Source organism: Callorhinus ursinus, unplaced genomic scaffold, assembly GCF_003265705.2.
Source record: "Callorhinus ursinus isolate GAN/ISIS: 27379988/994484 unplaced genomic scaffold, GSC_fseal_2.0 scaffold26, whole genome shotgun sequence".
NCBI lineage: Eukaryota > Metazoa > Chordata > Mammalia > Carnivora > Otariidae > Callorhinus > Callorhinus ursinus.
Window position 1 is genome coordinate 12,583,709 of NW_027397088.1, and position 14,595 is coordinate 12,598,303.

General features: G+C 47.5%; 1 protein-coding gene across 8 annotated transcripts in view; it reads left to right on the forward strand.

The window, feature by feature from the left end:
• Window positions 1-2,381: 2,381 nt before the first annotated feature.
• HIVEP1 (HIVEP zinc finger 1) overlaps window positions 2,382-14,595 on the forward strand; it is a 140,724-nt gene continuing 128,510 nt past the window's right edge. For 3 of the 8 annotated variants that reach the window (XM_025890847.2, XM_025890851.2, XM_025890850.2), the window contains exons 1-2: window positions 2,382-2,509; window positions 9,288-9,430. In XM_025890847.2, coding sequence (XP_025746632.1) covers window positions 9,391-9,430 — 40 coding nt within the window. In that variant the 5' untranslated portion in view covers window positions 2,382-2,509; window positions 9,288-9,390. Of the gene's footprint in view, window positions 2,510-5,447; window positions 5,768-6,018; window positions 6,289-6,449; window positions 6,541-6,611; window positions 8,086-8,132; window positions 8,437-9,287; window positions 9,431-14,595 lie in introns of those variants that run through there. The other 5 variants (XM_073877581.1, XM_025890848.2, XM_073877582.1 and 2 more) reach the window with 5 other exon arrangements.

The window sequence follows — 14,595 nt, forward strand, 5'->3', positions numbered from 1 at the left end:
GCACTTGCTTGTTTCCACATTGTTAGATCATGGATAAAGTTGGACTATTTTGCTCACAGATAAGAAATTGAATGCCAGTGCCTTTTTCCATTGTTCCCCAGTATTCTGCTCGTGGACACTGTTTATGAAGAATGGTTTTAGCAACTGCAAGTCTCACTCCCATCAGCCATTTCTAGTCTTCCTTCCCCCCTTTAGCAGATAGTATACCAAATAATACTCAATACACTCTTCTATTAGTTGGCATTGACTAGGTGCTTTTAAATGACCTTAGAGACCAGGTATCTTGTAAGAGCGTATCCTGTAAGGTTAATAGTATTGGCATAAATGTGAATGAAATCATCCTTAAAAGTAGACTTGGTTAAAATTAGTCATTTTCTCTTCTCCCCTTCAACCATCATACCATCCGGACTTCCCCATTTTCATCACACCATCTACCAGCTTCTCAAAACTTGAAAATATGGCCTTTTTTTTTCATTTCTTTTTCTTCTTTTTCCACAGATGTAGATCATGATAGAGCTACTGTAATGTTTTTCACAAAATATAAGCTTCAAGCTTTAAGCATCTCAATATTCTCTGGGCCTCAAGCATGTATCTACCACATACTAGCTCTGTGGTTGTAGGTAGATTATTTGGCAATTCTAAGCCTCTTTTTCTATCTACAGATGTATGGGTTTATAGTGAGGATTAAATGAGTTTACACAGGAAAGACTGACAAGTCATAAATTCTCAAAAACTGTCAATTACTAGCACCACCTCTCTGGCCACTATTACTCTGGCTGCTGATACAAGTACTATTATTACCATTGTTGCTGATACAAGTCTACTATAGCAATTTCTGTCCATACAAATACTACTTTATTACTTCTGCTGGTAAAAATACTACAGTGACAGATCCTAAATCCATCAATGACCGTAATTTTTCTTAAAAAGATCAGTCTCAGTCCAGATGTCTCCAAAGAACTACCAACTGCAGTATCATGTCCAAATTCCTTCCTAATGATGCCGGAGAAGGCTTTTCCCGGGTTGTCTGTTGTCTCCCCATTCTGTTTCGTAATTACTAGGAGAGCCCAGGTATATGTCTCTCATCTGCATAGTTATTAATAGCTTCCCTTTCCCTCTCAAGTGTCCTGGTTTGGATGTGACATTTACAGGGCCACCCTACTTGTTTCACATTTGCAGTGACTTTCGGCTCGAGCCAGCAACACCATCACACACAGTTCACTTACTCTCACCTTCAAGCTATTCCCCTTGCCTGGAATGTGGTTCTCAGACCATTGCCAAACCATGAACTTTCTCTCCTTCAAAATCCTACTGAGAACTCACCTTCAGGATGGAACTTTCTCTGATAATCCTGCCCTCCACCCAATCCAGAAAGCTCTCAGCAAGCATGCAAATAACTCTGTAGAACTTTAATTGGCTCTGTTTATAAGCTTCTTCTTGTATCTTTTTTTCCCTCTAGGTATTTTTTTCAATGTGTTTATCCTGTCTCCATTAATTTGTAAATTCCCAGAGGGCAAGGCTTGAACACAGGTTGGTGTTGGCATAAAGTGGATGAACAGTTAGGGCTGAATGGCAGACAACAAACCTTCTTGATTACTAATCTGTTAAAAAAAAAAAAGAGAGAGAGAGAAAGAAAGAAAAAAACCAAAACCATCCTTTGTTAATGCTTTGTGATGGCCTGAGACTGCTAATCTAATGTCAAAATATATCCAGTTTCTGCTAGTGTCCAGTTAACTAAGATAAAATCAATAGTTAGGACCTTTCCATAATGTGATGGGGGAGGGCGCGGGCATATTCTGATCTATAAGAATGGGCATGAAAGACATGTTATTATGGAGATTCTTCAGAAGTATATCCTTGTCGCTTCAAGACTGCAGGTCCATCTCAGAAGGGAAATAGTATTTACTTTCAAAACAGATCTAAAAAGCAAACAAAGCCTCAGAAAACATACAATACCACCTTGTTCTAAGTTTGTGCTAAGAGGGGAGGGGAAATGAATCTAATTTAGAAGGCCTTTGTGTGTGTGTGTGTGTGTGTGTGTAACAGATAATACCACATGGTCTAGCTCTCCAGGATCCCTGGATTGGTGGACTGTTCATTTCGGTCCAGGTAACAAAGGATAGCCCGGGGCAAATGGTCCTTTCCCACTGCGGGGGGTGAGGGGTGGGGGAGGGGGTGTGGGGGGAAGAAGTGGAAATCCTTTACCGTGACCACCTGCTTCCCTCTCTTCAAACCAGCACACAAAGTGCCAAATATCTGTATATCATTCGCGGCACAGAGCCCACGGTATAAACCAACGTAGGCGGTGCACTAGATAACATCAAAGCCCCAGGCAGGGGCCAGAAAGGGGGGGGGGCAAAAGCAGCCGAGGGAATGAAGCGCCTCCCCCTAGCATTTCCTCTCACGCCCACTTCCAACCTAGGAGGCTTTTGGTTTCTGCTTTTGTTGTTTTTAAAATTAAAAGTTAAACCCAGGAAGCTTTGGATCAGACTTTTGCGTTGCAGTTCGGGTAAGTTTTCTCTCCGTTCTTTTGTCTGGCGTCTGGCTTGGCAGTAGCCTGGGCGTGGGGGCAGAGTTGGCAGAGCGAGCGGGGGAAGGTTTTGTCGCCGGGTCGCCCCGAGGAGGAGGGGATTCGGCCGGTGGACGGGAAAGCCCGGCGCGCGCGGAGGGCGGAGGGCGGAGGGCGGAGGGGAGGGACGGGCGGCGGCGTGACCCGGCGGCCGGCGGGGAGGAACCTCCGGGATCTCCGCGTGGCGGCGGCACTGCCGGGCCGCGCGCAGGGCGGAGGGCCGGGGCCGCGGGGCCGCGCCAGGGGGGAGCCCGAGCCGGGCCGGGCGGCCGCGTGGGAACCGGGGCTGGGGATGCGCGGACGGCGGTGGTGGCGCGGAGCCCGGGGATCGCGGCGGGACGGCCGGGTCCCGCGACGAAACCCCAGGGTGGACTTGTGTTCTCCCAAAACTGCTCAGCAGGGAAAATGTGTGCAGAGCCCTACCATGACACTGCCCTCACTTGAACCGCACTCCCCGAGGGGGGCTCCAAAGCGTTCACACGGCCAGCAGGGATGCAACTAGAGAGAACTAGGGCCCTGGGAACCCCGTTCTTCTACTTTTTTTTTTTCCCCCCTCCTGAGTATGATCACCTCCCCCATTGTTAACAGAGTTTTTGACCGTTCAAACTGCTGTTCACCATTCACATTTATCTTCTGGTTAAAAAAAAATTCTCCCCCCCCACATTCCGATACCATTTGAGAAACTGTATTTAATTTGCCACAAAGCAAGGCGAAACTAGCTACTTTACCGGTTAGCTGGATTTCCCTGCGTTCTGATAAGTAGGAAGTTAGAACTGCAGACAGAATTAGGAAAAGAAATTGCATTTAGAAAATTCGAAACTAGGAAATAGGAAACTGTTCCGTATTGCATATATTTCAAAGGAAAGTTTAATATTGATTTACCACTCAGGAATTAAGTTGTGAGTCTTCTACTTAAGAAAAAAGCTCTTTAACAAGCTGAAATGGCAAAATAGCTATTATAATTCCAAATTGCATGCTTAATCTGTTGGAAAGCGCACAGTAATGCCAAATCCCATATAAACATTGTGTTCACAGTGTGTATTTGTTATGTTCACCAACCATTGGGTTAAAGATATATTCATTCAGTTAGCATTTTGATTTAGCAAGTGACACCAAGGAGAATTAATCATTATCAAGCTACCTTAATCTTTATCCTGGCAGATTAGATATACTTGAACATTTAAATGAGTATTTATCTTTTATTCAAATGCCCAGTTGGGAAGTTACATTACATACTTTTTGTGATTGCAATCCATTAGATATCATTTACTTTTACAAAAGACAGATGATTACATCACATCGAAAATTTAAAGATTGCATTATTTCATTGACAGGTTGGAAGTATAGTATGCTAAACAACATCATTTCAAATTTAGACAGTTGTTGGGTGATCTTTTCTCTTATGACCAAATTTAGTTTTTAAGAGGTATATTCCCCCTTTACGTGACTTTACTTTTGGTTACAAGCTCGCCTTTATAGAGTATTCCATTTTTAATCATTCCCATTTTGTTGCATTAAGCTTTTCTTAGCTCAAGTGAACTAGAGGTAGGATTTCCTCAGGGGAATTTTTGGGGTCAACCCTAGCAGGAAAAGCCTAGATGTCTTTATGGAAGCCCCAGGGAACAAAACAATTCAAGTTTGCACAGATGGCCCGCGTAGTGGGTGTACGGTCGTTTAGCATTTTTATTCCTTAAAAGGGGAAAGCAGTTTGGTTTAATCTGAGAAATTCTTCTACATCAAATTTTTTGTTTTGCTTTATTCCTCCCAAGTTCAACGTGGCTCCTTAAACCAGTCACTTTGCCTGCTTCTTTAGGTGTACACGTGGAATTTCTGATCCTCCGGTTTCTAATATTCTTTAGTAGTTCTAACCCCGAAAACCTTCCTTACCAGCCTGGTCCAGCCCCTCCTGACTTACTTCCATAGATTACCACTTCTTGCTTCCTCTACTGCTTTCTAGCAGCAAGGGTCAAACTCTGGTTTATGATAATTACTCCCTCTTCCCCCTTTCTCTTCTCCTCGGCCCGGGAGCCAGGTCCGCTGCCCAGCCCCGCACCTCCCTTTCCGACCCCAAAGACCCCTCCTCTCCCTGCCCAAAGCTGTCAGGCGGACAGGCAAGGGTTAACTGCGCTGGCAGCCCCGGCTCTGGGAACCACCAGCGGGCTTTGGAGCGGCCTCTGGAATAACCTTGGCTTCCCTCAGTCTTTTAATAGAACATCCGCCACCAAGAAGTGGTTTCAGTTCAGGGTTAATAATATGTCCCCTTCCACCCTCCAAACCAACACCCTGCCCCCCTCCCAGTTTTTTTTAAGTTGTTTTTCAAAGTTAATGAGTTTCAAGTTTCACAATTACTTTCCCCTTCCCTCAACGCGTTGCTGAGGAAACCCCCTTGGGGTCCCCCCCGCCCTCCCCTCTCCTTTCCCCTCCCCCATTCGGCCCGGGCGGGGGGCGGGACTGGGAGACCCCATGACGTCACCGGCCCGGCCCACATCCTGCTTTAGAAAGTAAAGAGACGGTAAAGAGAAACTACCGCCCCGCCCGTCCCCGCCCCTCTTCCCGGACCAACCGCCCCCAACTGCGCGACCCGGCCAGGCCTTCCCCGGGCCGCGTGACCGACTGGGCCCGCCCCTCCGCCCCCGCCGGGCGCCAGTCCCCGAGCCGGCGCGACCCCGGGCTCCCGCCCCTCGCGTCCCTAACCCCGCCCCTCCCCCCCTCGGGCCGCGCCACCGCCTCCTCCGGCCCCCCTCCCGTCCCCCCTCCCGTCCCCCCTCCCGTCCCTGCGGCGGCCGGGCGGGGCGGAGCCGCGGGGCGGGCAGCGTGGGGGGGGGTGGGGGGAGGCGCGGTCCCGGGCCCGCCCCGCCGGGGAGACCCGGGGCTCCGGGCTCCACGCGAGCCCCGACCGGGGTAGCCATCCCGTCCCCACCCTGCGCCCGCCTGCCGGCCGCGCCTGTCCACTTAGGCCTCCGAGCTGGCGGGGTGAACCCCCCTCCCCCGCCGAGCCCCGCTGGGGGACGCCCCCTCCCCCGCCCGCGCGGCGCAGCTCGCGGCCTCCCCGCCTCCCGCCCCCGGGGATCCCCTGCCGCCCCGCCCACCCGCGGGAAAGCCTCGGACCTTCGCCCTCCCTCCCCCACGCCGCCCGGCCCGCGCTCCTCCCGTCGCCCCTAAAGACGCTAAACGTGCCCTACTCTGCCCCGGGGAGAGGTAAAGCCCGCGCCCGCCCTCCGCGCCCCGGGCCCCACGGCCCCGGGGGCCGCTCGCCCCGCCTCGCCGCCCGGCCCCCCGCCGCCCCCTCTCCGGCGGCGGCGGTCATGCCGCGGCCCGGGGCGCCGGCTAGCGCGGCCGCCTCCCCCGCCCGGCGCCTGCGGGCCCCCGCCCGCGCGCCCCGCGCTTCCCCCCCGCCCCCCGGCCGGCTCCCCTGTTTAATATTTCAGCGCTGGGTGGTGTGAGTGCCAGTCGCCGGCCTCTAGTGTGGCTGCTGCTGGGGCGGCGGCGGCGGGGAGGGGGACGGAGCCCGGGGGCCTGGAGCAGCACCGGGAGGAGGCTATGTTTGTGTTTGGGGTTGTCAAGTGAAGGAGGGATCCCGGGCGCGGGCGCTGCCGCTGCCGCCGCCGCCGCCGCCGCGCGGGGGTCGCGGAGATTCCGAGCTGCGGCCGCCGCCATCAGCAGCGCAGCTCCTGGGCCGGCTGCAGCGGCAGCGGCTCCGCCGGGCGTCCTGGCAGCAGGTTCGGCGCGGGCTCGGCGGCGGGGGCGCTGCAGCTGGGAGGGCGGCGGAGGGGGGGGGGACCCGGGGGGGGGGCAGGACCAGTTCCCTCTCCGCGGGCGGGGGGCGTGCGGGCGCGCGTGTGTGTGTGTGCGTGTGTGTGTGCAACCGCCGACCTTGCAGAGGGGATGGCTGCGTGCGGGAGACACTTGCCACTTCTAGGCGCCCTCGCCGCGCGCGAGCGGCCCGAGCTGCGGTCCTGCGAGGCGAGCAGGTACGGAGGAACCCAGCCTCCTCACCCGCGTTCCAGCCGCAGACGCATTTTGCAAGAGGGTGGGGGGTGAGGGAGACCAGGCCTCGGCTTCCCAACCTCACGGCTTTGTGGCTTTCTTTTCGTTTCGTTCTTCGCTCTAAGTGCCTGTTTACTCCCAGCCACCTGGGTAGTTTCTTTCCGGGGTGGGAGTACGCGCCTGCAGCAGTTGGGAAGTGGGCGGTGGGTTTGGGCGCGGGTCGGCTCAGGCTCGCCTCGGGGTCGGGCTGGGTAAGGAGTTGCAGCTGGAGAGGGGAGGGGGCGGTGGCGGAGCCGGCGGCGAGGAGGAGTCTCAGGGCTGCCGCGCTCGCCTCATCCCGTCCTCCTCCTCCTCCTCCTCCTGCTCTCCGCATCCACTCCGGGCTCCTTCCTGAGCTGGCACTTCCATTCCCCCCTCCTCCTGGCATGCGAAGCGCTTTGTTCAGTGCAGCGTTGCAGAGGGGTTTTCCCAGGCTCCGCCCTCCACATTCATTCATGTTTTTTCTCCTTGCAACTGTCTTTACGCTTTTTGATCGTGTCATGTTTTTGCTCCGTGTAGTATTTATTTCTTTCCTGCAAAGGGACGGTTTATTACTCGTCCTAGTCGCTCTGGAGCCGCTGTCTTTGCATGTACTCATTTCCCCTCACAAGGATTGAAACATGGGATGGACAGCCAGGGACGGTGGGTAGGCAGGGAGCGGGGTAGCAGAGAGCTGTTACTGGTTGGGAATTTGTGTATTTTATATTTATGCTCCTGATACGGGATCACGTGATTATATTACATTTGGAGTTCACGCTTTAAAAAGTTCCAAATATCGTGACCATTTAAAAGCTTTAAGTTTAACAAGGAATGTAGTTAAGCAGTCATACAATTTACTTGGCCCTAATGTCTCTGAATTCTCTATTGAATCAAGCTTCGTGAATTGGATGGTGGATGTTTTTAATGCAGGGAGTTCGGAACCATATCTTATAGATCATTTAGCACGGTGCTAAACTGTATAGTATTTGCGCATCATTTCTTATTCTTCTCTATGCAGTTAAAAAATTGCAAATAATTTTGTGCAGTGCCCACACATAGCCTTATCAGGGATAAAATAACTGAAGTTAATTGTGGCCTTCTTCTGTTTCTTCTCTGCTGTAATGAAATCATAAATTTCTAAAACCTTATACAGGGATATTAGGTCTAGCCTTTCCCATATAGGCTTTCTTAAGGAGAGCTAATATTTGAGTGTTTTTGTCGGCCAGGCAGTGGGCATCTACATTGTTTAGTTTACACCTTACAACAACCCTGTGAGGTGGATACTATTTCCTAGTTTTAAGTACCTTGAACAAGGCCACACAGTAAGGGATAGAGCCTGGCTTTGAACCTGGTCCGGTTTGACACCAAAATACATAATCAAGACACGTGCTCTGTGCTCTACAGCCTCTTGAATAAAACCACAGAATACCTGTTATTTCTGCTGAGGAAGTAAGCACTGAGAATAACTGAGTCATGTGGTGCCACATTATTTAGTTGCTGACCATGGGCAGGTTAGTCAACCTCTCACCATCTCATCTTCTTATCTGTAAAAGTGGTTAAATGGTAGCTATCTTATCAGTTATTATTAAGATTGGATTAGGTAATGTGTAGACAGTTACATAAGCACTCTGCAGGGGCTCAGTAAGTACTCTCTCCTTTCTTCTACAGTACTGGATATAACAAGTTTTAAACAAAGCATTGCTATCCCATTGTTCTGTCTTTGCTTTGTGATGAAACAAATTTCATGCTTAACGTCATCAGCTTTATTCCAGGAAATTAAAACTAAAGTTTTAGCTCTAGGGTCCATGAGGATCTTGTGGAAGAGGAGACAGAGGTGGCTGATTTGGGAAGAAGATGATCAGGTTTTGAATTACTATTGTTTTGGCATATTGCATTTCCAATCACTGTTTTTAGAATGTATAAGTCAGGACAGACCAGGTCATGCTGCAGTAACAAATAACTCCCAAACCTCAGCCACTTGAAACAACAGTCTGTTTCTTGTTTATGGCACGTGATCATGGTAGGTTAGCAAGAGCTCAGCTCTGTTGCAGCACTCACTTGTCTGCAACAGTGCCTGTCCCATGGGAGAGGGAACAGAAAGCGCTGGAGGATTTTGCTTTGGTAACTAAAAGGTACAGCCTGGAAACAGTGCAAGTCTCCTCCACTCACAGGTCATTAGCCAGAACTGGTCACACATTGTAGCTAAACACAGCTGAGGTGTAAAGTATAGTCCTGGCACAAGCCTAGAAGAAAATACTGGAATAATTGGGGAGCAGCTCCAATAGCAACCACATATATTAACTGAATTAATTCAGTAAAACAAGATGAATGAGACACAGTCCTTGTTCCCAAAAAGCTTATGAACCAGCGGCCGTATTACATACAGCATAACGCTTTTATAGCCTCATGCTATACTTTAATTGTACCTTGGGATGTCACTTTTAAAACATAGTGGAGTGAATCTTTTTCACTCTTCTTCGATAAAAGTACAGTGATTTTCTTTTTCTGTTTTCTTAATGAGAAAGCCCAGAGAGTAGCAAAATGAGATGTCCTACGGTTAATAAAAAGTTAGTAAGTAAGCTTTTGCAGGTGTCTCTGGCTTGGTTATCTTTTGTTGGGTTTCGGTGAGTGCTGAACTAAACTGTGACTTTTGAAGTGTCTTTTTCCTTTGAAGAGAGTAAAGTGTGATTTTTTTTTTTTTTTTCTTTTTCAGCACATGGATTAATTGATGGATGTTGAGTTTATGGAGCTACCTTTTTGTGACCTGCTCTTCCTACAGTTTCTAAGAAGAAAGGGGGGCCCCTGAATCAGAGAAGATGCCTCGAACTAAACAGATTCATCCCAGAAATCTAAGAGGTAGGGTTCTTCATGAAACAGAAGTAAGGTTTATAGTAAATCTTACAATAAAGTATTTCTTGGATGACAGGAATGGCAGCTTGCTGGATGTTGACCCTGGTCCACGGTGAGCACCCGGAGGGCTCTGTTTCTCTCGTTCACTTCCAGTTTTCCTGCACAATTCCCGTCTCTCAGGAAATGTTTCATAAATATTTGTTGAATGAATTAATCAAATTTGACAAAATTACAGTGCCCTCCCAACTGCTAGCATGGGCATGAAAGAGAGAGATTTACTTTCTCTTAACAGAGACTGCATTTGCCTGGAGGAATCTGAAATGAATAGTTGGATATTCTTTGCCAACATGATTTTGTTTTAACCCCAACATGATTTTGTTTTAACCCCTCCCCCATACGACTTTTGAGATTTATTTCTGTACAACTCTATACGTTAGATTATCAAGAAGTGAAGAGAGTTGTAGTTGACATTAACTCAGACCATTATTTGCAGAACTCAGAGGCAATATACCATATTTTCCATGAGGAAGCAATCAGTCAAAATGACATGCTCTGCACATTTCATGCAAAGGTGAAAAATGTGTGTTGCTCCTTCACTGTGAAGAGAAATTTTAATTTTAGGAAAGTAAGCGTATTTTAGTTAATTGTTTCAAGAGACGTATGTTGTTCTAATGTGTTATATCAACTGGGGAGAACAATTATCTTTTATATTCAAGTTTGGTAGATAAGGGTATAGCAGTGCTAATAAGCAAAAAACAGTTAGAGCAAATATAAACCCCAAAGGAGTGAAGTATCTTAATGACATATTTACTGTTACAGAAAAAAAGTTCTCAGGCACATACAAGGCAAAAAATAACTTAAAGATCAAACAGATTAGTCGGGAGGTGTTTCTTTGTTAAATAAATTTGGCCAGTCACTGGGGTGATCATTGAAAACGTGGTCAATTTTGTGGCCTCGAATCTGGAACAGCGTGTTTCCTGTCTAAAAGAGTACTGGAACTCTCTGCTGGCGTAGGTGGCTGCCTCGGACCAAGTTCAGATTGATGATTATAGCACCGGTGTTCAATGAGGTGAGGATTTAGATGGAGAACATTGAGTCTTGTGTGTCCAAGTCTGATTTTTCAGAGTCCCACGGAAAATGTTGCGAATTGACCGCGTATTTGCCTGTCTTTCTCACTAGAACCTGAGCTCCCCAAAGTAGGTCCTTTTTCTCATTTACTATTAGAGGAAAGTCTTCACACTCCTGGGTGTCAGCTGAGGTGGGCATTTGGAGTCCTAGGCCCAGCTTTTATAATTCATCTGTCTAAAGAGGGTGCAAAAAGCAGCCTGGGTCTTGTGGGTGCCTTAGCCTAGCACAGGTCCTGGCAACTAATAGGAGCCCAGATATTTGTTGAAATGAATACATGATTGATCTTAAAGTATTGTTTATGAGGTTGTAAATAGTAAACATTTTTCATATTTAAAATATATACAGGCATACCTTGGAGTTATTGTGAGTTCTGTTCCCAAACACTGCAATAAAGCGAGTATCGTAATCGAGTGAGTCAGATGAATTTTTTGGTTTCCCAGTTAATATAAAAGTTTTGTTTACACTCTGCTGTCGTCTCTGAAGTGTGCAATAGCATTGTTTTTTCAAATGTACATACTTGAATTAAAAAAATACTTTTCTGCTAAAAAATGCTAGTCATCTGGGCTTTCAGCAAGTTGTAATCACTGATCACAGATCATCGTAGGAAATGTAACAATAATGAAAAAGCTTGAAAGACTGAGAGAATTACCAAAATGTGACACAGAGGCACGAAGTGAGCAAATACTGTTGGGCCTGCTAAACCCAGGATTGCCACAAACCTCCTCTAATTTGTAAAAGACAGCATCTGCAGCACGCAATAAAACAGCACAATAAAACAAGGGGTGTTTGTACTTTGTAATATTCTAGATCACACCGCCATCCAGAGAAATGCAGATGTTAGGCCACAGACTATTTTCCTGTCTGTACCAAATGTACAACCCGCCAGGTCGTTATTGAACTGTTCCTGTCTAGGAGGTAGGGATAAAATGATTCTCAAACCTGGACCCTGAAAGAGCATGGAGTTGAGGATGGGAGACGGATACACGTGCACCTGTGCCCGTGTCATGAGGGAGGAGCAGAGATATGGAGTTTCCACAGGGGTGGGGCGTCATACTCTGTCCTGATTGTGGGGCCAGTGCGGGGGAGCAGTTTGGCAGGGGCAGCGTGGGAAGGGAAGAGAAGCAAAGGTATCACCTGAAGTGGGTTCTTAGGGCTGAGAAATTATCCACGAAGCCGATAAGACAGGGTGAGTGCATTTCATCCTGGGGTAGGAGCTTATGAAGTGCCTTGGGGAATCCGAGCCAGTCTAAGTCCTTCTCCATTACTGGAGCATACAAAGTTGCGTTCAGGGTACAAGGAGGGAGGGAGACGGTAGGAGACTGGGGCCGGAGAATTAGAAATCACATCCTGAGGGTCCACCAAATCTGAGTCTAAATTTCATATGCAGAGCTAAAACTTTGAATAGGAAAGCTGGCTTGTTTTCCAAAATTAAGGTGTTTTTAAAGTTTTCTAAGAGATTTTGAAATGAGTTCGGTTCTGGCCCATCACTGAGAGTTTCAAAGTCGCTTCACTAAGGCAGTAATGACTCAGGCGCCGAAGAGCAGGTCAAAGTAGATTAGCACAAGACAACCTACCAAAGCCACGTTGGTGGGACCTGCAGACTGGCCAGGTCCAGGGGCGCGGGGATGGACCTGAGGCTTGGGCAGCCCTTGATGGGAGAGGCGTATCTGAGCCAGGGAGCTTGCTCAGCAGAGAGGGATGAGGGCGAGGCTGTTCCTGTAAACAGAGGCACACAGGCAAGGAAGTGCTAAGGTGTAACACTTAGAATTTCCTCTTCTCTTCTAAAATATATTTGAGGACTATATCCCTGGGCACAGGTTGGGGGTTAAAGTAAGCAGGTATGTCCTGAATTGCAATTCCTCTGTTATTCCTGAAGAAACTGATTTTACAGTTTAAAAAAAAAAAAAGCAAGTAAACATTAGCTGCTAAAATGAATTGTTTAGCATTGATTTTGTGTCTCACTGTGACCATTGAAATATCATGTTTGTTTTGCCTCACCTGTCACCCGCTGCTTTGACTTGCAGAAGACCTACCGCGTAAGTTAGCTATGAAATGGGGAGAGAGGAAATCAGAAGACCAGAAAGCCAGGCACAGCCCACCTTACTCTGGTGAGCACGTTGCTCACACTGCTTTAAGTGCATTGCTTCTTTTCCGGGCTTCCTTGGAAAATAGTCTGTGAAGTATTTGTCTTGTATTGGGTAATTAAGCCAGTAATAAAAGATTTATACTTAAACTCAATTATATGTTTATCATGCTTTCATGGCAGTTTTAACTCTTAAAATACAATCTTTCTTGAATTTATTCTGTTCTTCAGCTGGTATTGGTGTAGTCCAAAGGCTATGCCAAGCCGTAGGGTAATCCTATTCTAACTTTCTGGAATATAAATTTTATTTGGGGGAAAATATGTATACACACGTGCGTGTGTGTGTGTATTCATATATTAAAGTATTATAGAAGTCATATATGAATATACAAAATTTGTACGGATTTAAATGAGGCACGTGCATGCAATGCTCCTGTAGAAGGTAAAATTTACACTTCTCTGCTGTTAGAGGTTCTTTAGTGGAAAAGCATGAGAACTGATATGTTAAGGTCAAGATATGAATCTGGGGCAAAACTGAGAGTTAGAACCGATGGGGAATCTGTACAGATTGTAGGAGTGGGGTTTGTTGAATTCTAGTGTCTTGACCCTTGGCCCTATAAACCAGATAGAACGTTTGTCTTTGGTGCCTGTCTGCACGAAGCAGATGGGTAGAGTTTAACACTGACATATCCTTTTTTCTTTTTTTTTTAAGATTTTATTTATTTATTTTAGAGAGAGAGAGTGGGGGGAGGAGCAGAAGGCAAGGGGCAAGCAGACCACGCTGAGCGCAGAGCCCGACGCGGGGCTCGATCCCAGGACCCTGAGATCATGTTCTGAGCCAAAATTAAGAGTCGGATGCTTAACCGACTGAGCCACCCAGGCACCCTTCCTGACTGACATATCCTTTGTGAAGGTGAATGAGAATTTCTGAAGAGCATGAGGGAAGCACTTGGTATTCAGAAGCAAGGCTTTGTATGTTATTGTGGGTTCCCTGGAGAGGGGCTCTTGGCCACTATGTGGCAGACTCCGGGGCTGGAGCTCCCACGTGTGGTCCTGATGACTATGCCAGCAGCGCAGTGCCCCCGTCACCAGCAATCATTCCGTTCTGTACAGCCACCCCCCCCTTTCCCTGGTCTTTGCTTGGACTCAGGTAACCTGGATGGAGGAAATGGGGACTTGCTGGGGTTCCATGTCAGTCCTCTTAAGAGAAAAGGCTGTTTTTCTGCTATGCCAGTCGTTATTGTGAATGTGTTTTCAAAACTTTGGGGAAGAAAGAAAATTTTTTAGTTGAGTTTGGGCTTAGGGTTTCAAAGACTTGTATACCTTAAGATTGGAAGTCAGTGTAGAAAATACCAAGTGTTAACCTTTTGCAAAAAGGTGAATTTTTTTAACCTCTAGCAAAATGTATTTGGGGAATTTTGGTGTGGCTGTTTTTCATTTTTATTGGTTGAGTGCATTTGGCTCTGAACACACTGCTTTATTATAATGTGAGAAGTAAAGGGTGAGGTCCACACATGGGATCTGTGGATGCCCATCACCTTGTAAGATGAAGTTCAAAGTCCTGAGTTTGGCTCGGACACAGTTTGGTCTCCTCATTCTCCTGTGTATCTGATGAATAATCTGCCATCTCAAGAACTCAGCGTGCAGATGCAGCATTTCTGTGTTTGCTATTCTTTCTGGAAAGTATTCCTTTCCCCTTCCCATTTGTACTCTGTTTTCTTAATTCTGCATGGGAGATGTCTCTGCCAAAAAAGATTTCTCTTCACCTTTGAGCCCCTCCCCACCACCGTGCCTGCCAGCATACATCTCCATTGCTTGTATCACCAGGTTCCTTTATTTTTTTAATTTTTTTATTATGTTAATCACCATACATTACATCATTAGTTTTTGATGTAGCGTTCCATGATTCATTGTTTGTGCATAACACCCAGTGCTCCACGTAGAACGTGCCCTCTTTAAT